Source organism: Xenopus tropicalis, chromosome 2, assembly GCF_000004195.4.
Source record: "Xenopus tropicalis strain Nigerian chromosome 2, UCB_Xtro_10.0, whole genome shotgun sequence".
Taxonomy (NCBI): Eukaryota; Metazoa; Chordata; class Amphibia; order Anura; family Pipidae; genus Xenopus; species Xenopus tropicalis.
Genome location: NC_030678.2, coordinates 176992459 through 177011886, shown reverse-complemented (window position 1 = coordinate 177011886; position 19428 = coordinate 176992459). Strand labels below are relative to the sequence as shown.

The 19428-nt window shown below is 47.0% G+C and overlaps 1 protein-coding gene across 4 annotated transcripts in view; it reads left to right on the top strand.

Annotated features, from left to right (window-relative positions):
- The window catches only part of pde2a (phosphodiesterase 2A), a 267569-nt gene that overhangs the window by 117972 nt on the left and 130169 nt on the right, over positions 1 to 19428 (top strand). Inside the window, exon 1 of one of the 4 annotated variants that reach the window (XM_031896138.1) lies at positions 7853 to 9095. Within the exon in view, the coding sequence (XP_031751998.1) occupies positions 9063 to 9095 (33 nt within the window). The 5' untranslated portion in view covers positions 7853 to 9062. 4 annotated transcript variants of the gene reach the window in all.

Here is a 19428-nt window from a genome sequence, read left to right as displayed (position 1 = left end):
TAAGCAATAGAAGGATATAAATACAGGTTTAGAGAATAATAGAACGTGACCCGCGCGCTATTAACCCAACAAACAAAATCTGACCTTTTGTCCTTCTGTCCAATAAACAGCTCTCAGGCTGATCAATATCTCTCAGCAATACTATTCCTTCCTGGGGGAATCCTAACATTTCCCTTCTCTGCTCTATGTGCTTGAGCATTGCCCACCCTAGCTACTGCAACGTTATCTTATTGTGTTAAAGGGGAACTTCACCCAGACGAGATTTCACTCTGTGCAAATTTCAAATATACATTGGTAACACATTTCTAATAATTTTGGAGTTAGTTGTAAATATAATTGCTGTTCAAATGAAGACGTGGATGAAGCCGGCCTGGCTTTTAGTGTGTTCAGCTCACAGCTGTCTGTACTGGGTGCCTTTAGAAGGGTTTGGGGGGTTCCTTAGGCTGGATATGGCAGTTGGGCATGGAAAGGGGTACAGTATAATGTACAGCTCTCACCCCCACCCTCTATAGAGTCTCGGCATGTACTGAATGCGTTGCAGGGAAGGGGAGGCAGACGGAGAGTGCAGTCTTGGTGCAATACATAAGAACCACCAGAGGGAGGTGCTGCTGAGTCTGCTTCAGTGGCTCCTCGTAGCCCAAATGCCAATTGTGTGACTAAACAATAAGGCTTTTAGTGAGGAAATGTTGAACTTTATGTATCGAAGAGAATCAGGAAAAAATATTCTGGAAAATCAGCTAATTGGTTTGTGTAGCAGCTTGTGCGGCACTATGGATTATACAGCTGTGCCATGAACAGGGCTTCTCTCTGAATTCATATGCCCAAAACTGAAAATCAGTAGCCCCAGCACCCCATCTATTCCTCAGCAAGTGGCACAGGTAGTGTGTACTCAGACTTCCCTGCAGCCTTGTGCCTTTATATGGGCACAGAACCCCTCAGTGACTGCTAAAATCCTTATCATTTACAGTAGGGGGTACATTATCCCTTATAATACATGAGTGATACTCAGAGTTCCCTGTATAACTCAGCCTGCAGCCTTGTGCCTTTATATGGGGGGCACAGAACCCCTCAGTGACTGCTAATATCCTTATCATTTACAGTAGGGGGTACATTATCCCTTATAATACATGAGTGATACTCAGAGTTCCCTGTATAACTCAGCCTGCAGCCTTGTGCCTTTATATGGGCACAGAACCCCTCAGTGACTGCTAATATCCTTATCATTTACAGTAGGGGGTACATTATCCCTTATAATACATGAGTGATACTCAGAGTTCCCTGTATAACTCAGCCTGCAGCCTTGTGCCTTTATATGGGGGGCACAGAACCCCTCAGTGACTGCTAATATCCTTATCATTTACAGTAGGGGGTACATTATCCCTTATAATACATGAGTGATACTCAGAGTTCCCTGTATAACTCAGCCTGCAGCCTTGTGCCTTTATATGGGGGGCACAGAACCCCTCAGTGACTGCTAATATCCTTATCATTTACAGTAGGGGGTACAGTATCCCTTATAATACATGAGTGATACTCAGAGTTCCCTGTATAACTCAGCCTGCAGCCTTGTGCCTTTATATGGGCACAGAACCCCTCAGTGACTGCTAATATCCTTATCATTTACAGTAGGGGGTACAGTATCCCTTATAATACATGAGTGATACTCAGAGTTCCCTGTATAACATGCTCGGAACAGGGCACCCTATGGGTGTGGGTGGGTTAGGGGATACAGATAATAATGGAGTTGTTTACATGAAGCGACACAGTGTGTAACTGGCCTAAGAATCACTTACAGCAAAGGAACAAAGTACTGAGTCGGAGCTCATTGTTCCCCTCGTTCCCATTGTCCCGCGGCCTTTACTAAACTTGCCGCTCCATCCTGCGCCCCGGCCCAGGGGACAATGTCGGCTCAATGTCACTTCCTCTGACCAAAGCAGCGGCGGGGGAAACCCACAGGGCACAGACAATCACTTCAAAAGAAACTCAGAACCCACTTACCCCCCAAGTCCAAATGCTCCGGCTTTTTTTGTTTGTTTGTTTCTAAAATACACGTTATGGTACAAACAAGTGGGTTTAGTTACATTTAGATATTTCTGTTGCTGTAGCCTGTCAATAGGAAGCCAGCGTGCGCCCTTGTTTGCCACACAGGGCTAATTCTAGTGTATGGCAGCGAAGGCTTTTGCCTTGGGTCCCCAGGGTGCTGGGAGTTGCAGTAGGGGCCCCAGCCATCCTGTAGTTTTACGGAATAGGAAGTGAAGGTGCTACAGATTTTGGTTTCCCCGGGCAAGTGTTAACCAGTTCCTCCTACAGCTGCTCTGGGGGCTCCAAGTTCCCTTTAACCATAAGGACCCCCCTAAAGGGCCTAAAGCGCAGGTTCTGTGTGGTTTTACTGAGCTGGGGGCGCTGGGCTTGCCTTTCATTTTACTTGTAGTCTTGGGAAGTGACGGGATCACATCACATTATTGCCTTGGGATAATTCTTGGGAGAAATGCACTAAGTGGTGATAAACCAGATGGATTCTCTCCATAGGGAACATCTGTTGGGGGCTGCAACCCCTGAGGAAGTGCTTCCCTGTTGCATATATACTGTTTCACTATTATACACATTTGCCGTAAAGCAACCCACTACTGTCCAAAAACTGTTGGTAAATTGTTGCCAACAATACAGTGGTTTCCCCCAGAATTCCATTATAATGGTGGGCATTTGCCAAGTTGGGTCTGCTGGGGCACTGCATGGGCCAGCCCAACTCCGCGCCGGAAATAGGGGTTGGTAGAAGTACCTCCCTAGGGCACAACAATAAGGGGGTGCCAGGCAGGTACCTCTCCTGCCCACCCCTAGTCTTTGCTCCCTTGTTATTGCCCCCGCTGCTTGTCAGGGGAGGTTGCAGGGGTGAGGTGGCCAACTGAGTTGCCTAGGGTGCCCAGTCGGCTTGGCCCACCCCTGGCAAAACTACTTGCTGTGGGTTCTAGACTGGTGCAGTGTGCTTGGGCTGGGCCGATACTGGGGGGTTGAGTTGGTTTGAGCCAACCTCCGCACTACATTTTCAGGATGCGGGTGGGTTCAGGTTGAACTCCTCTAACTTGCCCTTCCCACCCTTGACCTAACCCTGCCGGCTTCCTGGTTCCTGCTCTCTATTTATAGGCATGCCCCACCCCTTTTGTGACATCACTGGTGGGCGGGTCTATAATTAGAGAGGATTAGCCTGGTCAGATAGGGTTTGGGATGAGAGTGGGTGAGTTAGGGGCGGGTCGACAGCGGGCCACACCACTAGTGCTCAGAGCTAGCTGCTGATTGGTTAATATATTGCTCTGCTGCAGTTAGGATAATAAAAGCCAGTATCTGATATCTGGTTTATCTGGATATGTGTAGTTGTTATTAGCGCCAATAAGCCACTGTACTGGGAACCCAGCTGGTTAAAATGGCCATACATGTTGCAAGGTTGCCAAATAAGTGGATCTTCTCATAATTTGCACTCGAATCTGCAGCTGCAATCTGCCCGTGTAAGGCCGCCTTAAATCAGATGGAATAAGGTCACAGTTGTGTGAGTGCCATCTTAGAGTGGTGCTACCCTCTTCTGTACCCGGGCAAAGCTGGCACTTATGCCAAGGTGCTGACTTGTTAAGTGTATATAAGTGTTAACTGTATCTGGCAGGGTGGCGGTGTGTATATCTTTCTGCCGAGCGGTGGCACAGAGCGCAGCAGGCAGTGAGTGGGAGTAATCATAGAAACCCTGATATTAACAAACAAATGCTGTAATTATAGAAGGTGCTCCATTCCCACAAGCGGCGTAATGAGGGCTTCCTGCCGGCGCAATGAATAGGGTGTTATGTCTGGGACCCCGAGACTGTATTGAGAGGGACCCACCTGGGGGCAGCGCTGAGCCCCCTCCCACCCCACATGTCAAAATAAAGGAAAATATAAGTATATGTACCAAACACAATTACTGTCCCTTTTTCTGCTTGTGTGTAGGTGATGTACAAAAAAAAATTGCAATGATTGGTTGCTATGGGTTACAAGACCCAGTGCAAACTACTTTTATTATATCTGCTATATGGCTGATGATGTGACTAGTGCTGCGTACATGAAAGTCACGTGACTTTTTATTGTTATTAAAGACTTTTGTATTTAGGGAACGTTGGAGAGTGTTCGTTTATACTTTCTCACCAGACGCGAACAGGGACGATGAAATCCTATTGGAGATAACAGGAGTTATGAGGCGCCCAGCCAGGCGCTTACATTCTCCCTCTACATTCAGGTTGTATAAAAGAATAACTGTCAGCAGCGCAATAAAACCGGTAAGCCTCCGAAGCTGATTATTTACTGCTGCCATAACCGTAAAATAAACTTGGCTGGAAGGGCTAAGGTTGCCTTTAAGTGACACCGTTAATGCCGCCTTCTAAATAATATGTTATTACTGCTGGTCCCACTAGCCATAAAGCTTTATTATCTGCACGGCACGGGGGCACCGAGCCATTGTCTGGGGTGACTTTATTGGCCACGGTGCCCAGGGCCGAACCGGCTTAGTGTGACCCCAGTATTTATATAAACGAAGGCTTACAAATATAATTTGTACCTATAAGAAATCTCCCATTTCTGTGCATAAACCCCACTGTACTTAATAGCAGCCTGCCCCCTCCTAATCATTATCGGGTTTATCCCCCGGCCCACTGGGGAGTCGGACCTGCCAGTTCTGTTAGTTCAGTGAGGATTAAAGGCAACAGATGTGGGCGGAGCGTAGGAAGGAACCTGTGATTGGAGGATTCCACTCTATATACTGCATTGGGTTATATGTGGATGAAACAGAGAAGCGGCACATCTGTAAGATACACAAAGGTGGTCATACATGCACAGATTTAGTCAGTTAGGTTTTTCTTATTGTTCTAATTGTATAATTTCTGCCCAGCAATTCTGAGTAGGTATGGCGCCTGGGGTAGGAGGGGGCAGTTTAGACCTGGAATCTTCTGCGCTCATAGGGTGTCAGTCTGTCCTAACTGAAAATCTTAGCTAGCGTTCTGGGCATCTTCGCTAGCATTCCGGGCATCTTGGCTAAAATTCTGGGCACCTAAGCTAGCGTTCTGGGCACCTTAGCTAGCGTTCCGGGCATCTTAGCTAAAATTCTGGGCACCTTAGCTAGCGTTCTGGGCACCTTAGCTAGCGTTCTGGGCACCTTAGCTAAAATTCTGGGAACCTTAGCTAGCGTTCCGGGCACCTTAGCGAGCGTTCTGGGCACCTTAGCTAGCATTCAGGGCATCTCAGCTAAAATTCTGGGAACCTTAGCTAGCGTTCCGGGCACCTTAGCGTTACAGGCACCTTAGCTAGTGTTCCGGGCACCTTAGCGTTACAGGCACCTTAGCTAGCGTTTCGGGCACCTTAGCGTTCCGGGCACCTTAGCGTTACAGGCACCTTAGCTAGCGTTCCGGGCACCTTAGCGTTACAGGCACCTTAGCTAGCGTTACGGGCACCTTAGCGTTACAGGCACCTTAGCTAGCGTTCCGGGCACCTTAGCTTTACAGGCACCTTAGCTAGCATTCCGGGCACCTTAGCGTTACAGGCACCTTAGCGTTCCGGGCACCTTAGCGTTACAGGCACCTTAGCTAGCGCTCCGGGCACCTTAGCGTTACAGGCACCTTAGCGTTACAGGCACCTTAGCGTTACAGGCACCTTAGCTAGTGTTCCGGGCACCTTAGCGTTACAGGCACCTTAGCGTTACAGGCACCTTAGCGTTACAGGCACCTTAGCGTTACAGGCACCTTAGCGTTACAGGCACCTTAGCTAGTGTTCCGGGCACCTTAGTGTTACAGGCACCTTAGCTAGCGTTCCGGGCACCTTAGCGTTATAGGCACATTAGCTAGTGTTCCGGGCATCTTCGCTAATATTCCGGGCAGGTAAATGGGCCGGCAGCAGATGCCACAATAAGGAATAACTTTCTATTCTCGTTGCGCTATAAGCCACTAGCTATTCTGCTCATACTGTAGAACACATTGGTTCTGGTTATGCTGTACGGCACCTTTCCTTTATGGCTGTACTGCACGATACCGATCAATTCCACTCGGTACTGACGGACACCATACAGTTCTGTTTGTACCTCAGAACCTATAGAAATGGTGTTTGGGCTATCGGTTGTGGCGGTGCCGGAGGACCCCTATGCGTTGTGGCTTGGGGTTGTGCTTACGACACCTATTGGTTGTGGCAGACATTTTGGCTGTGTTGCTTTGTCGTTTCCCTGGGCAGATGAGACTGTAAGGAGGTGACAGTGAGATTTGTGCCTTGTGGCCCCACGGAGAGGCGGCGGCGTGAGTGCGGTTAGTGAGGGCTACGGATGTGCCATAACCGTGACAAGTGGCAGGAAGGTCTCCTGTTCCTGCAGATACATGTTTATTAGGGCTCAGCAGCCGCACAGCCAGGATGTCTCTTATCTCCTCCAAGTCTGTCTTCTGCTGCCTGACCCCGGCTCACCCCGGCATCCCTTCCATCCCATCTTGAAAATGACCATGAAATTAATGTTCTGAGTCCGCAGGATTTTCTGTGTGGGGGTGGGGGGGGTCACATTCTGGGGAAAGAACTGACAAATGAAGTGTTTGTAGGTATCTGTAAACAATGAGAGCAAATCCCCATTCACCCTGACCCCTCTGTGTCTCGTAGATACTCCCCATGTCTGGAATCACATTCCTGCAGTTTCCAATGTAAAAGGAACAATTCCATTGAAATGTTCTAGAAATGGGATTGTGTTTCCAAATCATCCCAATAGCAACAGAAACAAACCCTTTGTTGTTTTGTACAAATGGCCAAAATTTCTGACACTTTCATTAAAAATTCAGGGGATATAAACCCAGCCATGATGCTGCCCCACGGCGCCCCCTAGTTTTGCTATAGAAGTTGCCAAAAACCATCATTATAGATGCAAGGAAATTCCCCAATGAGAATTGTACTGATAAATAAGTTGATTATAAATGCAAAAGAACTGCCCAGTGAGAATGCTGATTCCCAGCACTGTGTCAGGCCCCTTGCTGGTACCTTACATATAGAGATAATGATGGCATTTTCTCCCGTCATTATATGGCACAGGAATCAGACATGGGGATAAAGGGACAGACTTGTTCAGTGCTGGGAAACTGTGCTTATTGCTCCCAACTCCAATTGCAGGAACAGAGAACAGGGAGCCGGATTTACTCACATCAGCTGGGATTCTCATTGGAGGATTTTTCACATGTTAAAGCAGTCGCTGGCTGTGGGGATTTGGGGGAAAGTTTTATTGGGCAATATTGCTTTAAGAATACAGCCCTGATGTTGCTGGACTACAGCTCCCAGCATGCCCCAAGCTTCATTATATGTTACATTATTGTGGGATTTGTAGCCCAGTAACAACTGAGTAACGTTGGGTTGAGCCGCACTGGGCAGCAGGGTTTATATCCCCTTTAGGACCCTGCAGTCTTTCTCATTATACTGTGGGGGCTCGTGGACAGGGGGCAACTTTTGGGAGAAGAGAGAAGCCAAATTTTAATACTGTCGTGGCACCACCTGAGGGGGTCCTTGCTGCCCCTCATGGGCAGTGTTTGTGCCACACAGAGGTGCCAGGCAGTAGCGAATCTGCTATTTAATAGGGAATAATCAGTGTCGTCGTTACACAATATTTTGCACATAAGAGTGAAAGCCACAAACCTCTGTTCCGTAACGTCCTGGGCAGAGACGGGAAGGAAGGAGGTTATGATGAAATGAAACCGAGTCTTTAAACCAATTATCTGCTGATCCACAAGGTCCGGAATGTGGTGAATATGTGGCCGTTCCAGTATTTCTTCATTCCTTTCTAAACTCACATGTAGTGGAAGGATCACAAACACGCCATCGTATGGCACCCAGACGTTGTATATTTCTGCTTAGGGTTTCCTTCATCAGCACCCACATGGGGTGCCTGTGTGTGGCAGATAGAGGTGCCCAGCAGCACCCAGCACCATTAGAACAATAACCCCCATCAGTTGGTTGGTGCCACCTCTCCGCATATAAACACCTTGGCACCGTCCATTTTGGATCATTTCTCCGTGCCACCTGTTGTTTACTAAGAATCCTAGAGAGATAAATATTAATATAGAGAATCTGTTCGTTAGAGTTGCAGGGCTAATTAATCGCTCTGTTATTAAGTGCCAGCTTTCTGGCTGATGGCCTAATGAGTTACAATGGGGAGCGGAGAACAGACGATGGGATTTATGGAATTTGGTCTTTTTTGCAAGAAAACAAAGATTTGCCGCAGCCTCTCCCCACGCAACAGGGTTTCTATGTGTCGCTTCAGTACTTTATAAATATCCTTATTAGTCATTTGGGTTGGGAGAAGTAGCATCGTTACACCCCCATGCATCACTCTGCTGTATTGCACTGCTCACCAGGGAAGCACACAGGAACCTACACTTATATATAGTCTGCCCGAATGGGTCCTGGTACCCCCCCACCAGAACCAGTAACCGGGGAACAATACTAGGAAGGAATACACCCAAACAGCGTTGGAATATGGGGGTTCGGCGCTCAGTCCAGGGTGAGTAAGTGAGAAGTAAGTCGGAAGGTTCCTATGAGTGGATCTCTCTGTGCAACTGTGCAGGTCGGAGCATGCTGGAGAGAATTCCAGGTACAAAGTGTATGGAGTCGGGACTGACGGCAGAGGTTGTACTTGATGCTCCGATAAGACAAACACTGAGATTATGTTTGTATTAAAGGCACACTCCCTGCTTTGCTTCATTTGCCTCCTGGTGCTGCACATTTTGGATTAATATAAGGGCAGTTGCTTGAAGAAAGTCGTTGAAGAAAGGGTAAGCTAACCCCCTAGGTGCCCAGCCCGAGCCAGCGCACCCTGGGGTCACTATTGGATCATATGGGACAGTACAGACAGAGAGCAATCGTTGCCTATTCCTGCTCCGAGCAGCCCTGCTGTTTCCTGTTGCTGCCCCAGAGGAAGCCAGGGGCTAATCCCAACTTCTCTGCCTCACCTTTCATTTCCCTGTTTGGATCCCGGCGCTGCTCGGCGCCCACAGTCAGATGCAGCCATGGAGGGAGCTTCTCTCTGATACCTGTTTGGGATGCTGAAACTGGCAGAGGCGATGGCGCTGCAGGTAAGTGCCCTCCTTGTATTGAATGGCGGCACAGAGGGCAGAATGTGGGCACATCCCTCTGGGCTTAATCCTATGTTCCTCCTCGTTGGGTCAAGTCACTGTAGTTACTGATGAGCTGACATGTTATTAAAAGTGTGAGTGGAGGGTTATGGGGAATGGATTGTCAGGAATAGTTAAACTACATATCCCAACATCCCCATTCGTCATTGCTGTGTAGTCGATATGTTACATTATTCTGGGATTTGTAGCCCAGTAACAACTGAGTCAAGTTCGGCTGAGCAGCTCTGTGCAGCAGGGTTTATATCCCCTTTAAATGCACATTGACATCAGCAGCAAATATGGTTTTGCATTAGTGATTTGGATATATATATATAATATAATATATATATATATAATATAGTGTGTGTGGCTGTGGGCCGCTAGTCTCCATTCCTTTAGGCACTGGGTGCTGCAGAGAGACGTAACTAAATAAATACTGTAGGGCTGCACCCTTATTCTCCCTTATGGCACACCTTAGGGTATTGAAAACAATAATACCTTGAAAACAATAATCCCCCCCCCCCCATCCTTATTGTATTTACACCCCAACATGGAATGCTATGAGACTGTTATTATCTAGGGGGGTGTAACCACTAACCAGCCCAGAAACTTTCTATCACTATCCGACTCTAAAGGGGGAAAATCAAACTGGACACCTGTCCAATATTCTACCAGATATCGGCCTGTTGGAGGGCCCCATACATGGGCCAATGAACTGCCAGCTTGGTCTGTCTGAAGCCTTTATCGGCTCATGTATGGTCACCTTTAGTGCCATAAATATATATATACTGTATATAGTTGAATGTGGTTTGTAGAAGTGTGAGCTTTGCAGCATTTGCCCCCCAGTGCCCCCAAACCCTCCTGCCCACATTCAGGCAGCACATTTTCGCCCAATGGGGGGGCCCTGAGTGAGTGGGCTTGTACTGTTGCCAGGGAACTGACAGTCTCAAAGCTCCAAACAACAACAACAAGCTGAAATGAATGTTGGTACCTTGTCTGTATAGTGGCAGTTTGCCTACACTTGTTATTTCTGTCATTTCTTATGGAATTACCCGGTTCTGTGTTTGCCTTGTGTCTCTTTTACACACATTGTGTTCATCGTACTTTATTGTTTAAAGGGGATACAAACCCTGCTGCCCAGCGCGGCTCAACCCAACGTTACTCAGTTGTTACATTATTCTGGGATTTGTATCCCAGTAACATATAATGAAGCTTGGGGCATGCTGGTTGAGCAGTGCTGTGCAGCAGGGTTTACTGTACCTTTAAATGTAGCGGTGCATTTTCCCTGGGGGAAATACTCTCTAACTGCCCTGTATACCCACAGGGCATGCCTTTCTCCCCAGGGTCCTGGCTGCTCTGATTGGTTTGTGAGCAGTGATATCATAATTGTGTGATGTCATTTTGGTCTTTTAATTAGCTTGCATCGGAACCAGCAGGACCAGCAGTGCAGAGCATAGGCACAGACAGATATTGCTCTTACTAGCCATTGCCCCGGGCTGATGAGGCTCCTCAGAGTGGGCCCTTGAGAGCTGATTGCCCCTATGGAGCCCAATCGACTCAATGGTCTCCCCTACAGAGCGGCACTTGCACACTCGGGGGGGGGGCAGGCCTGGGATTTGCTGGAAGTATCACATTCAGTGCTGGCAGTGCAGCTGCCCCATGGAGTAGTAACAGCAGTGCCTGCTTACCTGTTATATTATATATATATCTCTATGTACATTTTTATTCATCTCCCCCCCCCCCCATGCCTCTCTTTTACTCTCTTTTCTCTTTCTTCCCCCTCTGTCTTTTTTGCTTCCGTTTCTCCTTATGACCTGAGTCTCTCTCCCTGTCTCTGAGTCTCTCTCCCTGTCTCTGAGTCTCTCTCCCTGTCTCTGAGTCTCTCTCCCTGTCTCTGAGTCTCTCTCCCTGTCAAATCAGACCAAATGAGCTTTATTGGCAGGACCAAATACATTTAGCATTGCCAAAGCAGGTAATGGGCGGGGTTAGGGGTTGAGTATATGGATATTGGGGGGGTTTAAGGGGTGGGGTTATGGGGTCAGTATATGGGGACAGGGGAAAGTCCTGTCTCTCGCAGTCTGTTATGTATTGTTCTGCCCAGTCTCTCATTCTCTATCCCAGTCTCTCCATATCTCTCTGTCTCTCTCTCCCACCCCACATTATTACACTCACATTATTATTATGACAGTCTCTTGTTGCTGATACTGAGGAAAGTTGTTCCTGACCCCGTGTAACAGCGGCCGCTTCCTTCCTGCCAAACTCTCGCCCTGCCCTGAGTTATCATTTATAATAGAAACATTAACTAATTGCAATAATCTGGGATGTTTCTGTTGACAGCGTGGGGATTACAGTGAGGCCGGATGATGGGCTGTAGGGGGATATAGGGAAAGTGAGGCCAAATGGCCAAGTGGGGGAATAAATGGAATGGAAGCGGCCCATGGGGCAGATTTGACGTAGGACAGAGCTGGACAGGGGGTAAATAATATTTTTGGCTATAATATCCCTTTAGTATAAGGCTGAACTAATCCTCTCAGCCGAGGAAAGGGATTAAGGCAAATAAATGGGAAAGAGGAATTATCGCTTCCATTGTGATTTCCCCGTGCAGGGGGGGCACATTATTCTATATGGGCCGGTAAGTCTTATCAGCTCTTACCCATACGGATCCTTGTGGTTCTGCTGACTGTGCCCATATCTGTCACATTGCTGCTCGGCAGTGTATTGCCCACAATCCCAAATCCCCCGTGTTCCTCTATAAGGGGGGCTGCCATATTGGTGCCCCAGGAGCCTGTTAGCATTAGAAGCTGTAACTGACAAGAGACAGTCGGGTTTAGGGACTTACAGTAACAATTACTCACCCAGCGGCCCTATCAGCCACAAACCATCAACGTCACCTACAGGGAACTGTTAATGTACATTTTTTAGTGTCAGTATCACTTTAATAGGAACACAACCTTTATTTGCAGACATTTATTTTTTGTTTACTACTGTGTTATTTCTGATTGGTCACTGACTTCCATCATCTAATGTTTGCACTGCACTCTGGGAATGTGGTCTATGTACCATATACCGTTTGCACTGCACTCTGGGATTCTTATGTACCATATAGCATTTGTATTGTAACTGTGGGATTCTGGGTACTGACACCTTGTACTGTATAGAATCACTGTGCCACTAAGGATTCTGGGTACTGACATCTTGTACTGTATAGAATCACTGTGCCACTAAGGATTCTGGGTACTGACACCTTGTACTGTATAGAATCACTGTGCCACTAAGGATTCTGGGTACTGACACCTTGTACTGTATAGAATCACTGTGCCACTAAGGATTCTGGGTACTGACATCTTGTACTGTATAGAATCACTGTGCCACTAAGGATTCTGGGTACTGACATCTTGTACTGTATAGAATCACTGTGCCACTAAGGATTCTGGGTACTGACATCTTGTACTGTATAGAATCACTGTGCCACTAAGGATTCTGGGTACTGACACCTTGTACTGCATAGAATCACTGTGCCACTAAGGATTCTGGGTACTGACACCTTGTACTGCATAGAATCACTGTGCCACTAAGGATTCTGGGTACTGACACCTTGTACTGCATAGAATCACTGTGCCACTAAGGATTCTGGGTACTGACACCTTGTACTGCATAGAATCACTGTGCCACTAAGGATTCTGGGTCAGACATCTTGTACTGTATAGAATCCCTGTGCCACTAAGGATTCTGGGTACTGACACCTTGTACTGTATAGAATCACTGTGCCACTAAGGATTCTGGGTCAGACATCTTGTACTGTATAGAATCCCTGTGCCACTAAGGATTCTGGGTACTGACACCTTGTACTGCATAGAATCACTGTGCCACTAAGGATTCTGGGTACTGACGCCTTGTACTGTATAGAATCACTGTGCCACTAAGGATTCTGGGTCAGACATCTTGTACTGTATAGAATCACTGTGCCACTAAGGATTCTGGGTACTGACACCTTGTACTGCACAGAATCACTGTGCCACTGGGGATTCTGGGTACTGGCATTACTATTATTATTATTTATTTATAAAGCACCAACATACCCCGCAGCGCTGTACAATAAGTGGGTTTCATACATTGGACATACAGAGTAACATATAAAGCAATCAGTAACCGATACAGGAGGGGAAGGGAGCCCTGCCCAAAAGAGCTTACACTCTACAAGGAGTAACATATAAAGCAATCAGTAACCGATACAGGAGGGGAAGGGAGCCCTGCCCAAAAGAGCTTACACTCTACAAGGAGTAACATATACAGCAATCAGTAACCGATACAGGAGGGGAAGGGAGCCCTGCCCAAAAGAGCTTACACTCTACAAGGAGTAACATATACAGCAATCAGTAACCGATACAGGAGGGGAAGGGAGCCCTGCCCAAAAGAGCTTACAATCTACAAGGAGTAACATATACAGCAATCCGTAACCGATACAGGAGGGGAAGAGAGCCCTGCCCCAAAGAGCTTACACTCTACAAGGAGTAACATATAAAGCAATCAGTAACCGATACAGGAGGGGAAGGGAGCCCTGCCCAAAAGAGCTTACACTCTACAAGGAGTAACATATAAAGCAATCAGTAACCGATACAGGAGGGGAAGAGAGCCCTGCCCAAAAGAGCTTACACTCTACAAGGAGTAACATATAAAGCAATCAGTAACCGATACAGGAGGGGAAGAGAGCCTTGCCCCAAAGAGCTTACACTCTACAAGACATCATACACCATATGGAAACTCTCTTTCCCAGCACCAAACAAGTCTGTCCCTTTATCCCCATGTCTGATTCCTGTGCCATATAATGAGGGGAGAAAATGCCATCATTATCTCTATATGTAAGGTACCAGCAAGGGGCCTGACACAGTGCTGGGAATCAGCATTCTCACTGGGCAGTTCTTTTGCATTTATAATCAACTTATTTATCAGTACAATTCTCATTGGGGAATTTCCTTGCATCTATAATGATGGTTTTTGGCAACTTCTATAGCAAAACTAGGGGGCGCCGTGGGGCAGCATCATGGCTGGGTTTATATCTTCTTTAAGTAGCTGAGTGCTTGCCCTCCGTGATCCCACTGGTGCAGCCCAGACTCTGTATGTTTATCCAGCCCTCGGGGCCCATCCCGCTCTCCAGCCCCAGCAGATTAAATGCATCACTTGTCATTTCCGTCTCTCATCGCCTCCCCCCCCCCCCGCCATAATAGATGAATTAACAGCTCTTAACACTCCATAGGAACCGACCGTGGCACCTGGAGAGCTGCTGCCGGCACATCATTACTTGTGGCAACTCATTTCCCTCTTGTAATAACAGCACAAGGTGGGGCCCTTACCTGGAACCTGCCCAGACTGGCCGAGCACATCAGCAGCTGCCGCCAGCAATTGCCCCCTAAATGTCTGTGGCCGGGGTACTGTGTATCCGAAATTCCTCCACATTCCCCAAGAGAGAGAGGCTGCTACCAAAAACCATCATTATAGATGCAAGGAAATTCCCCAATGAGAATTGTACTGATAAATAAGTTGATTATAAATGCAAAAGAACTGCCCAGTGAGAATGCTGATTCCCAGCACTGTGTCAGGCCCCTTGCTGGTACCTTACATATAGAGATAATGATGGCATTTTCTCCCCTCATTATATGGCACAGGAATCAGACATGGGGATAAAGGGACAGACTTGTTCAGTGCTGGGAAACTGTGCTTATTGCTCCCAACTCCAATTGCAGGAACAGAGAACAGGGAGCCGGATTTACTCACATCAGCTGGGATTCTCATTGGAGGATTTTTCGCATGTTAAAGCAGTCGCTGGCTGTGGGGATTTGGGGGAAAGTTTTATTGGGCAATATTGCTTTAAGAATACAGCCCTGATGTTGCTGGACTACAGCTCCCAGCATGCCCCAAGCTTCATTATATGTTACATTACTGAGGGATTTGTAGCCCAGTAACAACTGAGTAACATTGGGTTGAGCCGGTTTATATCCCCTTTGAAGCCATAGCGTCTATTTACCCTCACTGACCGGACTGGATCACTGTCAGGATCCTTTAGGTCCATGTGGGATCTGTAGTTGCCCCGTCGGCTTCTGCTACTTTGTTTCAAATGTCAGGAAGGAACAAACAGACACATTTCTATAGCAATTGCTTTCTCCTGGGCATCAGCTGAATAACTGGCGTCCCCAGGTGCCCACTCCCTGCCTGTTCCTCTTAGAATCAGAGTTTATTTTGGCCCCGGTGTCAGTGCCCGGCAGGTCCGGCCCCATCGGATCATGTTTCATGTCAGTTTTATGGCTGGAACTTGGGTGAGGAAATATTGGTTGCTGCCCTAGGATGCCAGCCAGCGAGCAAAGCCAGGAAAATAATCAGGCCTGATATTATTATGGGCACCATTGGCCGCTGTTCAGTGAAAGCTCAGCCTGGCCAGTAACATGCAGCTGAAAACAAGCGCAGGATCTCCCCTCCCATTTAAAGGGGATACAAACCCTGCTGCCCAGCGCGGCTCAACCCAACGTTACTCAGTTGTTACTGGGCTACAAATCCCACAATAATGTAACATATAATGAAGCTTGGGGCATGCTGGGAGCTGTAGTCCAGCAACATCAGGGCTGTATTCTTAAAGCAATATTGCCCAATAAAACTTTCCCCCAAATCCCCACAGCCAGTGACTGCTTTAACATGCGAAAAATCCTCCAATGAGAATCCCAGCTGATGTGAGTAAATCCGGCTCCCTGTTCTCTGTTCCTGCAATTGGAGTTGGGAGCAATAAGCACAGTTTCCCAGCACTGAACAAGTCTGTCCCTTTATCCCCATGTCTGATTCCTGTGCCATATAATGAGGGGAGAAAATTCCATCATTATCTCTATATGTAAGGTACCAGCAAGGGGCCTGACACAGTGCTGGGAATCAGCATTCTCACTGGTCGGTTTTTTTGCATTTATAATGAGGGTATTTATCAGTAGATATCCCCCCCTGGTGACTCTGGCCAGTCCCACCATTGAAGGTCATTGCGCACTTATCGGCCAAGTACCTGTCATTTCCTCCTCATTAGCCGGCCCCGTGTATCGGAGAGGCCGCTGTTCCGGACAACGGGAAATCCTTGCAGCGATGGCTGATTTCCATATCGACGTGTTTGTGCCGTTTAAACAATGGAACATCAACAGGAAGCAACCTTGACACTGGGGGCTCAGAGTTGGGGTCACTGGCACAGAGGGGGGGGGGGTCGGCACACAGGCGCAGGGGCAGGGATGGTGGCTGAGGGGGCTCAGTAAACTACAAACGTCGGAAACTAAATAAAGGGAAACTTGCCCTTTGATTTTATATTTTGCCCTGCAGCCTGGAATCCAAACCTGATCCCATCAATGGGGCAATTCTTTGAGGGCAGATAGGATAGGGCATGTTCTCTATATAAATTGTAAGCTCTTTTGGGCAGGGCTCTCTTTCCCTCCTGTATCGGTTACTGATTGCTGTATATGTTACTCTGTATGTCCAATGTATGAAACCCACTTATTGTACAGCGCTGCGGGGTATGTTGGCGCTTTATAAATAAATGTTAATAATAATAAATATAGACAGAAGCCATTAAATAGTGGTCAAGCCTCGCAGCCTGTCTGCTTTGTTGTTGCTGGGGTCACTGTCCTTAGAAACCAGGTAGCGGTTTGAATTCCACAGTGGAGAGTGAAGCAACTATACAGCCAATAACCAAGGGGGGGTGGGGGTTCAGGTGTTTTGTTATTAAACTGCCTTGGGGCTCAGTCTGCCCAAAATGGCACAGTGTCACTTTGTCTGTGGGTAATAAGTGCCCAACTGCCCAACACATAAAGCCTATTCCTTTGTGCAGATATAATAATGTGGGGATAATGACTGGGCACCATGGTGGCTCAGTGATATTTATATACAGCAGTAGCAAGTATCCCTCGGCCTGTTGTTACTATGACCCTCATCATCTTAGTTACAGACCTCTCATCAACTCTCATTCACCTTGTGATCTGATTGGATCTGTTTACTGTGTGATACACCGAGATACCATCGTAATCTGTCTCTCTCCTCCGGCACAGGCAGCGCTCTCATCTGTTGCACAGGAGAGAAAGGGACAGACACAGTGACAGTTACACATAACTATAAACCCAGTGAGAATGAGGAATGAATGGATATTGGGGAGTTGTATCAGGAGTCAGAACCAGCAGTGCAGGGAAGGGAAAGGGACAGACACAGTGACAGTTACACATAACTATAAACCCAGTGAGAATGAGGAATGAATGGGTATTGGGGAGTTGTATCAGGAGTCAGAACCAGCAGTGCAGGGAAGGGAAAGGGACAGACACAGTGACAGTTACACATAACTATAAACCCAGTGAGATTGAGGAATGAATGGATATTGGGGAGTTGTATCAGGAGTCAGAACCAGCAGTGCAGGGAAGGGAAAGGGACAGACACAGTGACAGTTACACATAACTATAAACCCAGTGAGATTGAGGAATGAATGGATATTGGGGAGTTGTATCAGGAGTCAGAACCAGCAGTGCAGGGAAGGGAAAGGGACAGGGACAGTGACAGTTACACATAACTATAAACCCAGTGAGAATGAGGAATGAATGGGTATTGGGGAGTTGTATCAGGAGTCAGAACCAGCAGTGCAGGGAAGGGAAAGGGACAGACACAGTGACAGTTACACATAACTATAAACCCAGTGAGAATGAGGAATGAATGGATATTGGGGAGTTGTATCAGGAGTCAGAACCAGCAGTGCAGGGAAGGGAAAGGGACAGACACAGTGACAGTTACACATAACTATAAACCCAGTGAGAATGAGGGATGAATGGATATTGGGGAGTTGTATCAGGAGTCAGAACCAGCAGTGCAGGGAAGGGAAAGGGACAGACACAGTGACAGTTACACATAACTATAAACCCAGTGAGAATGAGGAATGAATGGATATTGGGGAGTTGTATCAGGAGTCAGAACCAGCAGTGCAGGGAAGGGAAAGGGACAGACACAGTGACAGTTACACATAACTATAAACCCAGTGAGAATGAGGAATGAATGGATATTGGGGAGTTGTATCAGGAGTCAGAACCAGCAGTGCAGGGAAGGGAAAGGGACAGACACAGTGACAGTTACACATAACTATAAACCCAGTGAGAATGAGGAATGAATGGATATTGGGGAGTTGTATCAGGAGTCAGAACCAGCAGTGCAGGGAAGGGAAAGGGACAGACACAGTGACAGTTACACATAACTATAAACCCAGTGAGAATGAGGAATGAATGGATATTGGGGAGTTGTATCAGGAGTCAGAACCAGCAGTGCAGGGAAGGGAAAGGGACAGACACAGTGACAGTTACACATAACTATAAACCCAGTGAGAATGAGGGATGAATGGATATTGGGGAGTTGTATCAGGAGTCAGAACCAGCAGTGCAGGGAAGGGAAAGGGACAGACACAGTGACAGTTACACATAACTATAAACCCAGTGAGAATGAGGAATGAATGGATATTGGGGAGTTGTATCAGGAGTCAGAACCAGCAGTGCAGGGAAGGGAAAGGGACAGACACAGTGACAGTTACACATAACTATAAACCCAGTGAGAATGAGGAATGAATGGATATTGGGGAGTTGTATCAGGAGTCAGAACCAGCAGTGCAGGGAAGGGAAAGGGACAGACACAGTGACAGTTACACATAACTATAAACCCAGTGAGAATGAGGAATGAATGGATATTGGGGAGTTGTATCAGGAGTCAGAACCAGCAGTGCAGGGAAGGGAAAGGGACAGACACAGTGACAGTTACACATAACTATAAACCCAGTGAGAATGAGGAATGAATGGATATTGGGGAGTTGTATCAGGAGTCAGAACCAGCAGTGCAGGGAAGGGAAAGGGACAGCGACAGATACAAAGGAAAGTCTCTTAGAATTACAGTTTCTTTCATTAGATAAAGAGACGTTTCCCTTTAACATAAAGTATGGGCAACATTGTTGTAGTGAGGTGGATGTGATGCATTGGGGGGGGGGTACTTTCTTGTGGAACAGTTCATTCGGCCAATCAGGAACCTGCAGCAGAAATGCACGCATGTAGTTACAGTATCATGCTTGGAAGTCATGTGTAGCGACTTGTTGGAAACATCACAGATCATTTCTAGTTAAATTTTAGATCAGTGTTAGAGAAAAGTTTGGTTAATTTTTAAATTTGTGATTAATTTTTAAACATTTTACTTTTTTTGATAATCTAAAGGTAACGTGAGGTGATTTTTGGATACGTTTAAATAACTTTTTTGGCCAATTTTT